Genomic DNA, 15,322 nt, shown 5'->3' with positions numbered 1-15,322 from the left:
AAACTCCAAAATAGTAAGTTTTAAGAAAAATGAAAACATGATTTCAACCTTGTTACATCCTCCTCAGTAACTACATGGACTGGCTTAGTTATTCTTAAGTTATAGAAGAATGTATTAAATGTGTATGTATATATATATATATATATATATATATATATATATATATATATATATATATATATGTATATGTATATATATGTATGTATATGTATGTACATACTCACACATTCAGTCATAAGAGCATTTGTGAAATCAGGCACTGATGTTGGAAGGCCTGGCTCGCAGTTGACGTTCCAATTCATCTCGAATTGTGTGCAGTGGGGTTGAGGTCAGGACTGTGTGAAGGCCAGTGTAGTCACTCGAGCTACAAACCTGTCAAACCACATCTTTATGGACCTCACTTTGTGCACAGGGGCTCAGTCATGCTGGAACGGGAAAGGGTCTTCCCCAAACTGTTGCCTAAAATGTCTTTGTATGTTGTAGCATTAACATCACCTTCCACTGGAACTAAGGCACCTGAAAAACAGCCCCAGCTCATTATGCCTCCTCCACCAAACTTTACTGTTGGCATTGTACATTCTGGCAGGTAATGTTCTCCTGGCAGCAGCCAAACCCAGATTTGTCCATCAGACTGACAGACAGAGAAGCGTGATTCATCACTCCAGGGAACACATTTCTGCTGCTCCAGAGTCCAGTGGCAGTGTGCTTAACACCACTCTAGTCGACGCTTGGCATTGTGCGTAGTGATCTTAGGCTTGTGTGCAGCCATGGAAACCCATTTCATGAAGCTCTCAGTGCACAGTTCTTTAGCTCATCGTGCTTCCAGAGGCAGTTTAGAATTTTGTAGTGAGTGATGCAACAGAAGATAGGCGGGGTTTTTTTACACGATATGCACTTCAGCATTTGGCGGCAGATGAGCAGATGTCTACAAACCTCTGGACATTACCAGGTGGAGGTTGAGGGAGAATGTGAACTGTGAATGTGTCTCCATGTATACAGCAGATCAACGTTTTCAGCATATATTTATACTAAAGAAGGGGAATTTTGAAGAGGAGGTCCTTTGTATTAGTCTTTAAAAGTCTGCTGAAGGTGCTGAATAAATGCTCTGACATGAGCAGTGAAGGGTCTTTTCTTTCACCCCCCTGTGAGTGACTGCTGCCCTCGTGTGGTGAACAGTGGAAATGTTTCTGTGTTGAGTGAAAGTGAATGAGCCTGAGGACAGAGGAAGCCTCTCCTCTCCAAACACAATAAATTCCAGTTAATTACACTCAGAGCCAGCAGCGTCTTCCCTCTCTCACACACACATACACTGCAGGGGACACTGCATCTCTGCCTCACACACACACACACACACACACACACACACACACACATCTACTCTCATATACATACAGACATTATTAAACATGTAAACTTAAAAAGGAGAAATAAAAATTGATATAGATTAGCACAGAACTCTCTCTCTCACTCTCTCTCTCTCTCTCTCTCTCTCTCTCTGTTCTCTCGCTGTTCTTTTTCTCTTTTTCTCTCTCTTCGTCTGTAACTCTTTAGTATTCCCCTCTTCTCTTTATATATACATGCCTCTCTCATCATTTCTTCTATCTCTCCCTCTCTGTTTTACCGTTCTTTCTCTCTCTCTTCTTTTTCACTTTCTCTTTCCTTCACTTTCACTCTCTCTCTCCTTCATCTTCTCTCTCTTTATCTTTTCTTCACTCTGTCTCTCTCCTCTTCTTTCTCTCCCCATCTCTTTCCTTCACTCTGTCGTACTTTCCCCTCTCTTTTTTCTGTCACTCTGTCTCTCCCTCCCTTTTTCTCTCTCTCTTTCCTTTACCCTCTCTATCTCTCTCTCTTTCTCTCTCTCTCACCCTTTCTCTCTCCGTATCTCTGTCCCTCACTCTGCCTGTCTTTCTCCTTCTCTCTTTCTCTCACTCTTTCATTTTTTCTTCCAATTGCTCCTTTTTTTCTTCTCTCTATCTCCCCCCCCCACTCTCCATCTTGCTCTCTCTCTCACTCCCTCTCCCCCATAGTCTCTCTCTCTCTGTCTCTGTCTCTCTCTCTCTCTCTATCTCTCTCTATCTCTCTCTCTCTCTCATAAACACTCTCAACACCTGCATAAGCACACAGAGAGCAGCAGTATTAATCTCCCCTCCTGGGTCTGTCCCGGTGATGGATGACCCACCTGAGAGCGTCCAGGGGAGCGTTACCGTGCCGGCTGTTCGCCGCTCGGCCGTTCACAGGCCCGGCTGACCAGAGGAGGAAGTAGGAGGGAAACTAAACAGTAAACGCTGCTTTGAGGTCATGTCAGTCAGCGCCACTTCGGCTTGCGCTGTCAGCTAATGGTTACGGTTATTCTGCTGCACGTCTGCTGTTCTGCGCTGTAGCAGTGTGTGTTTGTTACTCTCGCTCGTTTGAGGCGTGTGTGTGTGTGTGTGTGTGTGTGTGTGAGAGAGAGAGAGAGAGATGAGAGAGCAGTAGGATTGTCTGTTAGTGTCAGAGCAAGCAGAAAATGTTCATAGCTGAGGGAAAAATGCCTAGACAGAGCTACACTGATGTGATGCTGAGCCTGCAGGCAGAGAGAGAGAAGGCGTGGGTGGAGAGAGACATGATGAGGGCTACAAAGAGAGACGAGAGAAGCGAGCGAGCGAGCAGAATGTTTACAGATTTCTGTGCAGATCAGGAATAATTAATAATTAAGGCCTGCTAACTCTGGGGATGCCTCAATTTTATTATGCTCTCTTACCATTAGAGCCATTAGAGTCCTTTGTTTAGACAGGGTGACAGTCAGAATGAAGGAAGCATCCAGCGTTCAATAACGGCTCTCCGTCTCCAAATATAACCCCCGAATTAGTGGACAAAGGCTCAGGAACAGCACAGAATCTTCACAGCCACTGCTCCTCAGTTTGTCCCAGAGTGACAGCCAGCCATGAGTGGTCGACAGCTCTTAACCTTTAATTGCAGTGCGTGGGTGGCTAGAGACCCGCAACCTCATTTCCCCCCTCTGCCTCATCCATTTGCTCAGGTTTTGTTTTATATTATTTTCTTTTGATATTTTGGACATATAGTGAATTTAATAACCCTGCTTAAATTTCCTGTAATCATAACAAGAGATATAGTTAAGCGGGGCTCAAACTGAGAGGCGGCAGGGGCGTCCCAAACCTTCCATGAGAATAAAGGGACGTTAAGCGCATCTTAAACTAAGGTGAGCCAGCAGGTTCAAATCCCTGGGCTGACTGGGTGTAGCTGGTTCTGACAGACTTTTATTAATTTGATAAAGACAATAAAATCAGTTTTACACGGTCATGGCTGTTTGTAGATCAGGTGACACTTTATTTTGAGTGGTCCTCAATGTGGTTTTTTTAAATGGTTAGAATTAGGTTTTGGGTTGAGGTTAAGGTTAGGGTTAGGATTAGGGCCAGGGTTAGGATTAGGACTAGCTTCTGGGTTGAGTTTAAGGTTAGGGTTAGGATTAGAGCCAGGGTGAGGGTTAGGATTAGGTCTTGAGTTGAGGTTAAGGTTAGGGTTAGGATTAGGGCCAGGATTAGGATTAGGTTCTGGATTGAGGTTAAAGTTAGGGTTAGGATTAGTGCCAGGGTTAGGATTAGGATTAGGTTCTGGATTGAGGTTAAGGTTAGGGTTAGGATTAGGGCCAGGGTTAGGATTAGGGCCAGGATTAGGATTAGGTTCTGGATTGAGGTTAAGGGTAGGGTTAGGATTAGGGCCAGGGTGAGGGTTAGGTTTTGGGTTGAGGTTAAGGTTAGGGTTAGGTTGTGGGTAAGGTTGGGTTAGGATTAGGTTTTGGGTTGAGGTTAAGGTTAGTGTTAGGATCAAGGCCAAGGTTAGGATTAGGTTTTGGGTGAGGTTGGGTAAGGTTAGGTTTTGAGTTGTAGAAGTAACATATTAACAACACATCTACTTAATGTATCAACAGTACATTTACAAGATATTTACCTCAGTGTATTCAGATGCTTCACTACTGCTACTTCACTGATATGTCGCTGGTGTGTTATTGATACTCTATTAAGAGTTTATTAATAATCTACAAAGAACCACTCCAAATAAAGTGTTACCGTCGATCAATATAAGTGCCAAACTGCAAAACACTCATGCTTTTGACCTTCACGTCAGAGATGTAGTCTATAAACAGGTACACAGAATACTAAGGATAGCTTTTTCAGTCAAATTTGAAATTCAAATTTCAAGTGAAAAGTATTCAAATGGACTTAGACTGAGTCTTTTGTTTGCTCTGTACCTCATTTACGTTTATTTTGAAACAAATTTGACATGCTGCACACTGGAAAACACAAAAAGTCTTATGAAGGGGCTAACACTGATGACGTTTGGTGACCACATACCCAGCATTGCTCGATGTCTCTGAGCACCACTCAACATCTGTCTGTTATTGCATTGAATTAAATCCATTACAATGAGAATTATCTCACCTAACTAAGTCACATTGTAACTTACTTCACCTTGAACCTTTTAGCTGGAAAGCAAAGTTTTTTAAGTTAGTTACCTGATACACCCCTCACCCCTACCACTTAGGCCTTGTTTCAATGTATTATTGTTCTTTTCTTTATAACAAGCATAAAAATATCACTAATAGTATGCTAATGTCTCTGTATCTAGCTAGCTAAATTTCCCGTTCCACTTTGAATGGTGCAGCAGTTACATTCTGGCACCTCAGGCATCAGAACTGCTGCTCCATTTAAGGTGGAACGGGAAAATTTGAACAAGAAGCTGGCGAATAGCTGACTTCAGCTTCATATCACTGAAGAATTAGGGGGTGGGTGATAATAAATAATTGTCGCCCCCTCTTTGGAGGCATATGATGCCCTAAATGTAACTAAAGCCCAGCAGTGAGGAGCTGAACTCCTCCGCTATCACTGCAGACTGGCAGGGTCCCCTACAGAGCAGCGCTAGTAGCTGTTAATGAAGTAATGTTCTTTTTATTTCAGGGTCCCGTTTCGTAGGTAAGATTTCAACCACTACCCCTTGTAACCCCTTGGGTCAAGGTGACACCCGAAAACAAGGGGTAGGGGTAAAAATAAGAAATGGGATTGGGCCCAAATGTGATAACATCATTGTTATGTTTAAAATTTTATTCAATTAAATCTGTGTGAGTAGAGTGTAAAAGGAGCGTGGCATTAATTGGATAGAGCAGACTGCATGTGGTCTTCCTTTATCTATGATGTAGATTTTTGTTGCCTCAATATTACACTAAAAGCGATGCTGAATATTTTGAAGTATTATTTTGCTTTCCTTTAGCAGTTTGTACACTCGCCTTAATGGTAGCATCTTTTCCTGCATCTGTGTTTGGTGTGTGGTCAGCTAATCACAGTATACCCACTGCTGCAGACTAGATTACACCCCTGGTCACCATGCCTGGTGTCTGCCGACCCTGTGTCCTCTGTTGTCCTCCACTCCCCTCTTCCCTCTAACTGTTGTTGTGTATGTGGCGCCCCCTTCAGGTGGGGAGCAGGACCGGGAGCGGCAGGGCCACGCAGACTCGCTGGGTGACCTGTACCGGGCGCTGGAGCGTGCCAGCCTGTCTCCGCTGGGTGAGCGGCGCCTCTCCACCCGTCTAGAATACAAGCACTCCTTTGTGCGTCGTTGCAACGACCCGCTGCTCAATGACAAAGTGCATCGCCTGCGCATCCTGCAGAGCACGCTCAAGGTACTTGGACAGCTGCTGCCGCACGGCAGACTGTGTGTGTGTCTGTGCGCGTCTCCGTCTGTCCTGTCTGTCTCTTGGTCCGTCTGTCTGCCCGTCCGGGCATCTGCGGGGCTCGGAAGACAGCCACGTTGGTCAGGGGACCAAATTGCGGAAGGAAAGCACCACCTAAGGGTACCTCAACTACAGAGTGAGGTCCTTTAAACAGTGGTTTGGCCTAAAATCAAAATTCTCCCCACCCCAAAAGTAACCAAAGCATGTTTAGTATCTCTCTTCATGACTCCACATCAGAATCCCAAACAGGGAAGACAGGGTTCTAGTACCATTTGGCCAACACAGAATGTACGAAGGAGGGAAAGACTAGATGGGCAAATTCCCTCCTGACACAGACAAGTAGATGAAGATTTCCAACAGTCATTCCTCATCATCCAGGAGACCCCATGCTCTGCACATTTTGTGTTTTGCCTCATCCAGCACCCATGATTTAACTCATGAATTAGTTCACAAGCCTCTTGTATGTGGGTTAGACATGTTAGTGTAGGGAAAACACAAAAATCGGGGGTCCCAAGGACTGACACTGGTTTATAATGAGCAACTATAGATGTACTTACTTAGGAAACTAAGAATCATGAATATTTTGCTCAGCTTCCTCAAAGGGTAGGCTTGAACAAGAAGGAACAGTAAAAGTAAAGGTGGAAAACAGGCTACTCTGTAGCACATAGCCTCACAGGGCCAGACGTAAACAGGTCTGGGGACAACTTGTTAAGCTTTTGGTACTGGATTGCTACTAACAAGGGCACTCCCCCTCTAAAACTCACCCCCAGATTCCTCTGGTCTTTGCTCTTTTAACGTCCAGACTCGATAAAACATGCTAGCAAATGCTATTATTAGCTAATGTTCATCCTTTAACATATTTCGATTTAACCACCAGTATTTGAAACCACTTCAAATACTTCGTTTGAAGACAGTAACTCAGGTATCAGATATCTTCTAAAGCTAAAGTAGAGTAATTTAAACTGAATTGTTTTTCCTTTGTACCTTTTTTGAGGGTTTTTTCAGCCATAATAACCTACTTTACATCCATGAGCTAACGAAATATCAGATAGTGTTGATGGGCCCTTCTTCTCTGAGCTCCACCTTCATGAGGCATTGAGTTGGTTTCAAAAATTTCACACTCAGTTTGCTCCCACCCTAGTAAGTCTACGTTCCCCCCCTACATGTAGCCCCGAAAGTACTCATAATTGTCCCCAGACGTTCTCGTTCTGAGATCACTTCTGGCCCCGCAAGACTAGGTCCTGTGCTGCTGTCTTAGAGCCTCATCTGTGTTCCACTGTCTACTAACACGTGCCTGGCTTCTGGGGAGTGTGTTGCAGGCTCTGCGGTTGAGGCTAAAGCTTCTCTGTCTGGGCTGTTGTGGCTCCGGCTCTGGCTCTTGTACCACCTGGCCCGGTCCCGTCGGCCTGCGATTGGGCTCAGGTTGTGTCCGCTGCTGCTGTTTTGTGCTTGTTTTCGGGCAGACTCCTGTTGCATTGTGGGTGTTATAGGCGTCCCCCCGCAAGAGAGGACAAGAGGTTGTTTTGTAGGGGCACTGAGGCCCACAGTGCCAGAGGACTCTGGTCAAAGCCTAGCATGGTGTGTTTTTGTGTGTGTGTCTGTGCCCCGCACGCTCTGCCGCTCTGCTCACCGCCTCGCTTTTTTCCATGTGAGCTAACAGCCTGTGGCGTGCTCGTGACCTCCTGACCTTTATGTGCTCGAGAGTGCATCTGTAACGTCCACCCTGCACTGCTGTCTTTCTACGCTCCAATAGGACAGGGAAGGGGAGATAGCAGTGATTGACAAGCTGCTGGCCAAGCCCAAGCTCACGTCCTCCGAGTTCCAGGAGTGGAAGAGAACGTACCTGGAGCTTTTCTCGGCGGACGCCAAGCAGGAGCGGCAGTCCAGCCCCGTCTCGGAGCCCAGCCCAGGATCCACACCGGAACCGACCCCGCGTGCCCCCTCGCTCTCACACACCCACTCCTACATCGAGACTCACGTGTGATTGGCTTAGTGGGCTGCCTCGGGACCTTTTAAAAACAACCACATTCTATGTAGTAGGATGCTACGCGTACCTTTGATCAGCCTGTGCTATAGGAAAAAGCACCCTTAGTACCTGTTTCTTGCGCAATTAATTGTGTATTCACTTGATTCTGACAGAGTTCACTGTTGATTGTGTTGCTCAAATGTTGGCCTGCATTCAGGCGCATAAATGAATCAGGTCTGGCCTCAAACTGCTGGACACTGGCACAGCTAGTAGCCCACTAGTTACCATGGCTACCAGCCCACCATTCCCTAAGGGGTTTAGACAAGACTGAGAAACAGAGCCTAGAGCCACAGCAGGACAGATCCACGGCCTTATCCAAGAGCAGGAACAACTGATGGAATACAGGGACCTTTGGAAGAAAACCCTCGGACTGTGGACTTTGATTTGAAAGACATAAAAGCAGCATTTAAAGGAGCTACATGTAAGATTAAACCAATAGTGGTGCTTGGCCCCTTTTTGCCTGCCACTGCTTATTATACAAGCCAAATGTGAGCAAAATAATCGTCTTTCTTATTTGATCTGTAATGGGGACTTTTGAAGAGCCGATTTAGAAAGGTCCCGTGGCTCGGTGCCAAATGTTGCTTAATCTTTTATTGAATTAAACATAAAGATCTTACCTGTAGCTCTTGCTAAGTGCCAGCGGATGTGGATTTTTCTCTCGCTACACAATGCTGCTCCACCAGCTTCTTCTTTCCTTTTAAGGGAGATCTCCTTGCGGGCATAGACACACACACTCACTTTCGATCCATAATATTATCTGTTTTATAGTGTACATATACATACATATATATATATATATATATATATATATATATATATATATATATATATATATATATTATATATATATATATATATATGCAGTGCTATGCAAATGTCAGTGACCTTTATTGATTTAATTTCCATTTAAAACAGCCATGAAGTACAAGTTATTCATTTTTCAGGAAGTATTTCTGAGGAGATTAGATGTAATATTTTTGCATACGGAAGGGGAAAGTCAATAAGTAAAAAAAAACAAAAAAACAAGAGTTTCCAAAACTGGAGTTCAAACAATTATTAAAAGATACAAAAATGACTTCTAACAACCACCTGGAAGACCTGGTAGACCAACAAAGCCATCCCCATCAGATAAACAGCACTGAAAGCTTTCATCTTTGAGAGAGAGGAGAAAATCAAGCTGCTTCAGATCTAAAAAACATCCATAGGTGTTTCTGTCCATCCTTCACTGTGAGAAGACAACTCAGCGCTATGGGTCTAAAAGGATGTGTATATGTTGAGAAGCCCTTTATTACATTAACGTTTATAAATACTCATTTACGTTCACTATTTATTATTACATTTGTTAAATTAATATCATATTTAGTTGTTGAGGCTTCTGTGCAACATTTTTTGGTATTTATATTTTCAGTCCTGATGCTGAAAAATTAGCAACTTGTACTTGAAGGCCGTTTTGACGGAGAGGGCAATACATAGAGAGTGGTCTCTGACTTTTGCACAGTACTACATCTATATATATATATATATATATATATATATATATATATATATATATATATATATATATATATATATATGTCTCTATATATATACAATACCTGCTCTTGCACTAGTGGGCTGGTCCCTGGCAAACAACAGCTGCACATTAGCGTGAGTGTGTGGGATCCATATGTGTTTATCTCATTTCATCAGACTGTGCAGAATGATCAGGCGCTGAAAATAAGTATTTAAAGTCGGCCTGTGCTGCAGAAATCTTTGCGCACCTACCTGTAGGCTTTGCCGGGCGAAGCCTATGATTACAGCTGCCCGCTCACCGAGGAGTGCGTAGGCTTTGACAGACACACGCATTCAGCACAAGTGATTGTATAAGAGAGCCACTGCCTCTGTGATTCTGCTGGCATGTTTCAAGAGCCTGTTTTTCTACAGCTTGAGGTGAAGCATGACCCTTTGCAAATGAATTGCTGGTTGTAAGCAAAACAGCCACACCCTGAACATCATGTACTGATTCTTTTACTAAAATTTGGGGTGACATGAAACATGAGTGTCCAATGGTGCTTTTCAGCACCAGTTCCTGAAACCCTACTGTGCACAAAGTGTGCTTGGTAATGTGTGCTTTTTTTTAAATTGCTTTCAGGGATGTAGTGGAGGGTAAATGCACTTTAAACACTTTTTACGCACTTTTTATATGTGAAATGCCATTGACCTCACCTTTATCTCACCTTTATCTCACCTTTTTTAATCGTTCACCCACCTTTTTAGAGTTTACTCTCTTAATTTTGGATTTTACTCATGATTTTATTTTTAGAAAATCTCAGCAGGACATGGCAGACGTTGTGCTGTGATGAGTCGTCATGGCAGATTAGTCAATAGTGTAGTGACATATATGCTAATGGTTGATGTCATGGCTTTAAATTAGCATTTGACAGTCATGACATCAAACATGACAATGAATGTCATTATATTTACATTATATTACTGGGCATAGTCTGTCATGACGTCTCATGACAGCATATAACATCTGCTATGACATGTTTATAGCATGGTTATGTCGACGTTCTGTAGCAGGGTTCAAATAAAGTGTTACCCGTTGTTCTTGTGAACATTCAATGTGCAATATACAGAATGGCCTAAATACTAAATCCAAACTAATAATAAAAGAAAGTTTAGATTTTTTTATGATGAAGACTGAAAGATGCATTTCAAAAATTAAATACTCCACAATCTGACATTCTAATAACGTGAAAGCAGTTCATTGAAAGTGAAATACTATTTGAGTGCTAGTTGAGTTGGCGTGGTGGAGCATGGTTCCACAGCAGTTATGTGACTGGGCCCCCACTGGAGTTTACCCACCACTACATCCCTGATTGCAACCCTTAGTGATGCACCGAAATTCTTGGCTGAAACCGAAACCGAAATTCAGGACACACTTGGCTGAAAACCAAAACCGGAAACTGACAAAAGTAAAAAATGAAATAAATAACAATATGAAATATAAAATAACCTCCATTTATTACAGTATGTGGGCTGCAGTGTGTGCTGTAGAATCTGAATGTAACTGCTGCACCACTTAAGGTGGAACAGAAAATTCAAATAGGAACCCAAAACCAGCCTCACTAATTTTTTGTTATACTTAGTATTTTGGCCGTTTGTGAATTTTTTTAGAACATTTCATAAACTAAAGCTAGGCATGCTAGGGGTGTTTTCCTTTCAGCTTATTTTGTTTGCTGTATTCTGAATATCGAGATAGCGAGATGTCATGCTTTCAAGTGGTATCAAACCTGAAATGGAGATGTTCTTGGGCGTCGTATCCTCTCTTGACATTTGGCATGAACAGAGACTATAAATCACTTGTCTAATGTCCCTCATAGAAACCGTGAAATAGTTCCATGCTGTTGCATTAGTCCACTGCGGCTCAAACTGTTCGAACATGTCCGTACTGACTGGCTTAGAAGAGCGAAGGAAGTTTAAATCACTATTTCCGAGTTTCATTATGATTAAAATATTTGTGAAGTCTTAGATTTTGAAACTGTTGGAGGCCAATTGAATCTTTATATTCATTCAAAAGTTTCGTCCATTTTTCTCTTTCAGACGAAAACCAGAAATACCAATTTTGACCATTTTCAGCCGAAAATTTTCATTGGCTGGAATTTTGGTGCATCACTAATTTTTAGCAGAAAGGAGTTTTTGTACTGTTGTATTCCACTATTTGTAACCAAGTGGAACACAGCATTTTGTGCTTTGGGCTTTGTTTACTGACGCCTAGCTCTTCAGACAGCTTTCATTTCCTCCTCTGTGCAATACTGTAGTGCAGCGTGTTGCTCAGGCTGAGACCAGCGAGTGTTTGCGACTGGCGAAGGCTCTCGTACGCACACCTCCAGTCTCAGGCACAGCGCATGCTCAGACCGACAAGGCTGTTTCCTTGGTTACTGAACTCTCCTTGACAGCTGTCTGCAGCTCTTGATATTAATTGTATGTCAGCACTTACTGATATCGAGCATCTGTATATATTTATATATATATATTTATATATATATACTTATGTGTGCAATTGCAGTGCACAAACTCTTCTCTGTACTGCATGGCTCAGATACAGTATAACACAGTTTACACACAGTGTTCTTTTGCTTTTGTTCTTTTTCCTTTGAATCAGTGCTGGCAGATGAATGATGATCAGTGTTTCATTTCACTTTGAGCTGAACTGTACGTCAGAGTGGCTGTGCACAACAACCAAAAGCAATCAAGCTCTCAGAGGAATCCCAGAGGACTTAATTTGTGCGATTTTTAGAATATTCCGAATGTTCCGACTAGAGTTTAATGTAAGATAAGATTAGCTAAGTTAATGTGTATTATAATGTACATCAGTTCTATGAGAGATTGAGTCCTCTCAGAACACATACTGTAGTAGAACAGAATTTCCTTCTATATTGAACTGTATGATTTACTTGATCATGTGATTATATAGGAAATATCACTATGTAGATCACTTTAGACTTGGTTAGCCTACAAAAGCTACATGTTTACCAATGGGTATGGAGTTACTGGATTGGTTCTCTTGCTATACGTTACTGTAGAAATGTTTCCTTTTTTTTCTTCTAGGAGCTGCGCCTACACGCCCACCCCCTTTTTTTTCCTCTTCTGTGAATTTATACTGGCAGTCAAAAAGAATTGCTCACATGCAACTGTTTTTGTTTATCCTGTCTGTTCACTGAAAGGAGGAAAACCACAACAAATGACCAGTGAGGAACCCTCAAGGCCTTCAGGCCTTCAGAATACATGTCTGTAATGTTTATTTCATGTTTTATTTAATATAATCATCATACTTGGTGTATTTAAACTTGTGTATTGTGGTAATTATTTTTAAGTTTTGGTCAGAAACAAAAGGGTTACATTTTTAAAATACCCAAAGAAAATTTATCCAATCCAGGATTTATCTTCTCTGAGGTATCTCGGTACTTACAGCCATGGATGCTCTCCCATTCAGGAGCTGAGCTGAAGGCCTTATACACTAATTTAACTACTAATATGATTAAGAACTGACAGTGGATTCAATTCCAATCACATTTTGATTTACAGTTTACAAGGGGTGGGTCCAGTTTTATGAGAAAAACATCACTCTAGGTCTTCTGGAAGTCCTAGATACATCACTGACTGTGAGTACAAGTGGTTAAAAGGTTAAAAAGGGTAAATAGCAGTAGCTTTATCCTAGGGCTCTGAAGGAATCACTTTAAAACTGCTACGTACAAGGTTATAAATAAATACAGGTTAATATGTTTGTTACAAGCTTCAAATAAAACGGACTGTCTTTTACATGCTTCTAATGTCCATGGTTAATCTAGAATGGCATAAAAGCATACATGGGACTAACATTAACACAGTTCAAACATACTACTAGAATCCTCTAGGGGTGCTAGCAGAAATTAGCATTATTATAGAAACTTATTTTATCCTTGTTTTTGGCCAGGTTTTGATATTTCTGGCCCAAACTAGCTCTAATTGTCCTGGTTCAGCACTGAAAATGAAGGATATTCCAATAAGACGATGCACGATGCCACATAGTTTGTTAAGTAAAAGCCAAGCACGTTTTAAAAACCCATTGATAAAAAACCTTTGTTGGGCTATGTTGGGAAATATGTGAAGAAAAAACATCCAACCAGTATGGATGGTCTGTGGACAGCAGTCTTTAAGACTAGAGGAGCTACAACATGCCATTAAACACTACAAACTGTACTATTTCACCTTCTTTTTTGGTGGGTTAGTGACCTTTACAAAGTGACCAAAACAACTTTTTGAACACTCTTTTTGACAGTACGTGTTTATCAGCATTTTGTAGGTTCTCTAGTCTTAAAGACAGCCTCACACTGCTTTCTAAAGCTTTTAAAATGATTAAAAGGAGCTGCTTCTGACACATTTCTACAGTGACTGGGCTTTTCTTCTCTGCACACTTCCCAACGTATCTCCACAAGATCTCAAAAGGTTTTAAATCGTGCCTTAAAGGGGCACTTAAAGAGGGCACTCTGACCAAAATGAAAAATGTGGCTATCGCTATCTGTTGCATGCATGCCTACACACATCCCCTAGTAGTGCCACAGTAGTCCCTAGAATGATATTTTCAATTTTTAGGACAAGAACATCCCCTTCTGATGAAATATGTTGAAGGTGAGAGAAACTTTTGAAGAACTACAATTGCCTTAGGCTGCATTTTGATTTTGTTTTTTTTGGTAAATGCTGCTAGGAAGCCAAATATCTTATTGCTGTCGTACAACATCAGACACCATCACATGAGAAGGAAAACAAGCTGAGGCTAAAGTTAGCAAAGTAGCTGGCTACCTAAATATCTTACCTCAGTTTGGCTTCTCTTCTATGGCCGAAAGGGTAAAATTAATTGTCTCTGGCTGAAGGGGTAAATAACATGTCTCTGGTATCCATTTTGTGCTGAATAAAGATAGAAGATATTGTTTGACAAATGAAGTATGTGTTATATTTATGTTAGCTTGCTTGTGTATATTATTGGCTAGGCTAGTAGCCAAGATTTGTTGACACCATAGAGATTCCCAGTGGTTATATGATGCATTTGCACAATGCATGCTGGGTGTTGTAGTGAGAGAACACCAATGAAGGAAATTGTCGTTTCTTGTGGTTTTCCTCTTTTAAAAGAATGAACAGGACAATTGCTACAAAAACAGGTGCTAAAGCTCATAACCTCATTGGATGACGTGCATTTGGGCAAATCTTTTTGACTGCCAGTATACAAATATTGAAATGATGTTCCTCTGTTCACCAGAGTGAAGAAACAAAGTGTAAACATCTAGCAAATAAGTCCTAAAGATGCCTTTACAGTGTTGATCTACATAACTGTAACCAATCTAGTAAATCCATGGTACTGTCTGTCCTTTGTTCTTCTTAGGCATGTGATTTGGGCAGTGCCGTTAGTATGTGTTGTGTTTAGCTAACTACCTGACGAAGTTTACTTTTGTTTGATTTATTTCATTATTTATTTAGCTAGTCGTTGCTTTCTGCAGTTTGAAGACAGATGTGGTTAAAGTCAATAAAACTTTGCTCATGAAACTGTTGTCATGCTATGCGTAATAGATCCCACTTCTTTGTTCTTTGTCTGAGATAAGTCACATGCTTTCACTAAGATAACTCGCAGAGGCCCATGTCAACTTTCTAGCTTAGCCTCTCTTTCCTATATGGGGAGTTCCAGACTCCACAGCAGCACTAACAGGCTCAGCTAAAGCATTAGCTGATGAAAGAACTCACGGCGCGGCCTGCGCACCGGCTCAGGGGATGAAGCTGCGTTTGCGTCCTCCTCCGAGTTCAACAGCCAGAGCTAATGGGCCTCTAGCTCCATTCATCCCTCTACCTCTTCACTTCTCCCCAAGCTAGCATGAAGATTGCTTTTGCTTTCCTTGTGTTATGCTCTCCCTCTCCCTCACTCCATATCTCTGTCACTCACAGGCCACCTGGTGCTAATACGCTGTAATCGAACAGGCCCAGATCTCTCCTGTGCGTTAATTACCACACCCTTGTGCTCCTTCCCTTCTCTATTTTAATGTCACTCATTAATCATTTCA

General features: G+C 41.9%; 1 protein-coding gene across 2 annotated transcripts in view; it reads left to right on the top strand.

Annotated features, from left to right (window-relative positions):
• The window catches only part of cnksr2a (connector enhancer of kinase suppressor of Ras 2a), a 185,633-nt gene extending 177,153 nt beyond the window's left edge, over window positions 1–8,480 (top strand). Inside the window, exons 21-23 of one of the 2 annotated variants that reach the window (XM_036558735.1) lie at window positions 2,447–2,487; window positions 5,469–5,674; window positions 7,479–8,480. In XM_036558735.1, the coding sequence (XP_036414628.1) occupies window positions 2,447–2,487; window positions 5,469–5,674; window positions 7,479–7,709 (478 nt within the window). In that variant the 3' untranslated portion in view covers window positions 7,710–8,480. The remainder of the gene's footprint in view (window positions 1–2,446; window positions 2,488–5,468; window positions 5,675–7,478) is intronic. The other variant, XM_036558734.1, reaches the window with a different exon arrangement.
• The last annotated feature ends 6,842 nt before the right edge of the window (window positions 8,481–15,322 follow it).

The sequence above is a fragment of the Colossoma macropomum genome, unplaced genomic scaffold (assembly GCF_904425465.1).
Source record: "Colossoma macropomum unplaced genomic scaffold, Colossoma_macropomum, whole genome shotgun sequence".
NCBI classification, from domain to species: domain Eukaryota; kingdom Metazoa; phylum Chordata; class Actinopteri; order Characiformes; family Serrasalmidae; genus Colossoma; species Colossoma macropomum.
Note: the sequence above shows the minus strand (reverse complement) of the source record. Positions and strands in the feature narration are given on the sequence as shown.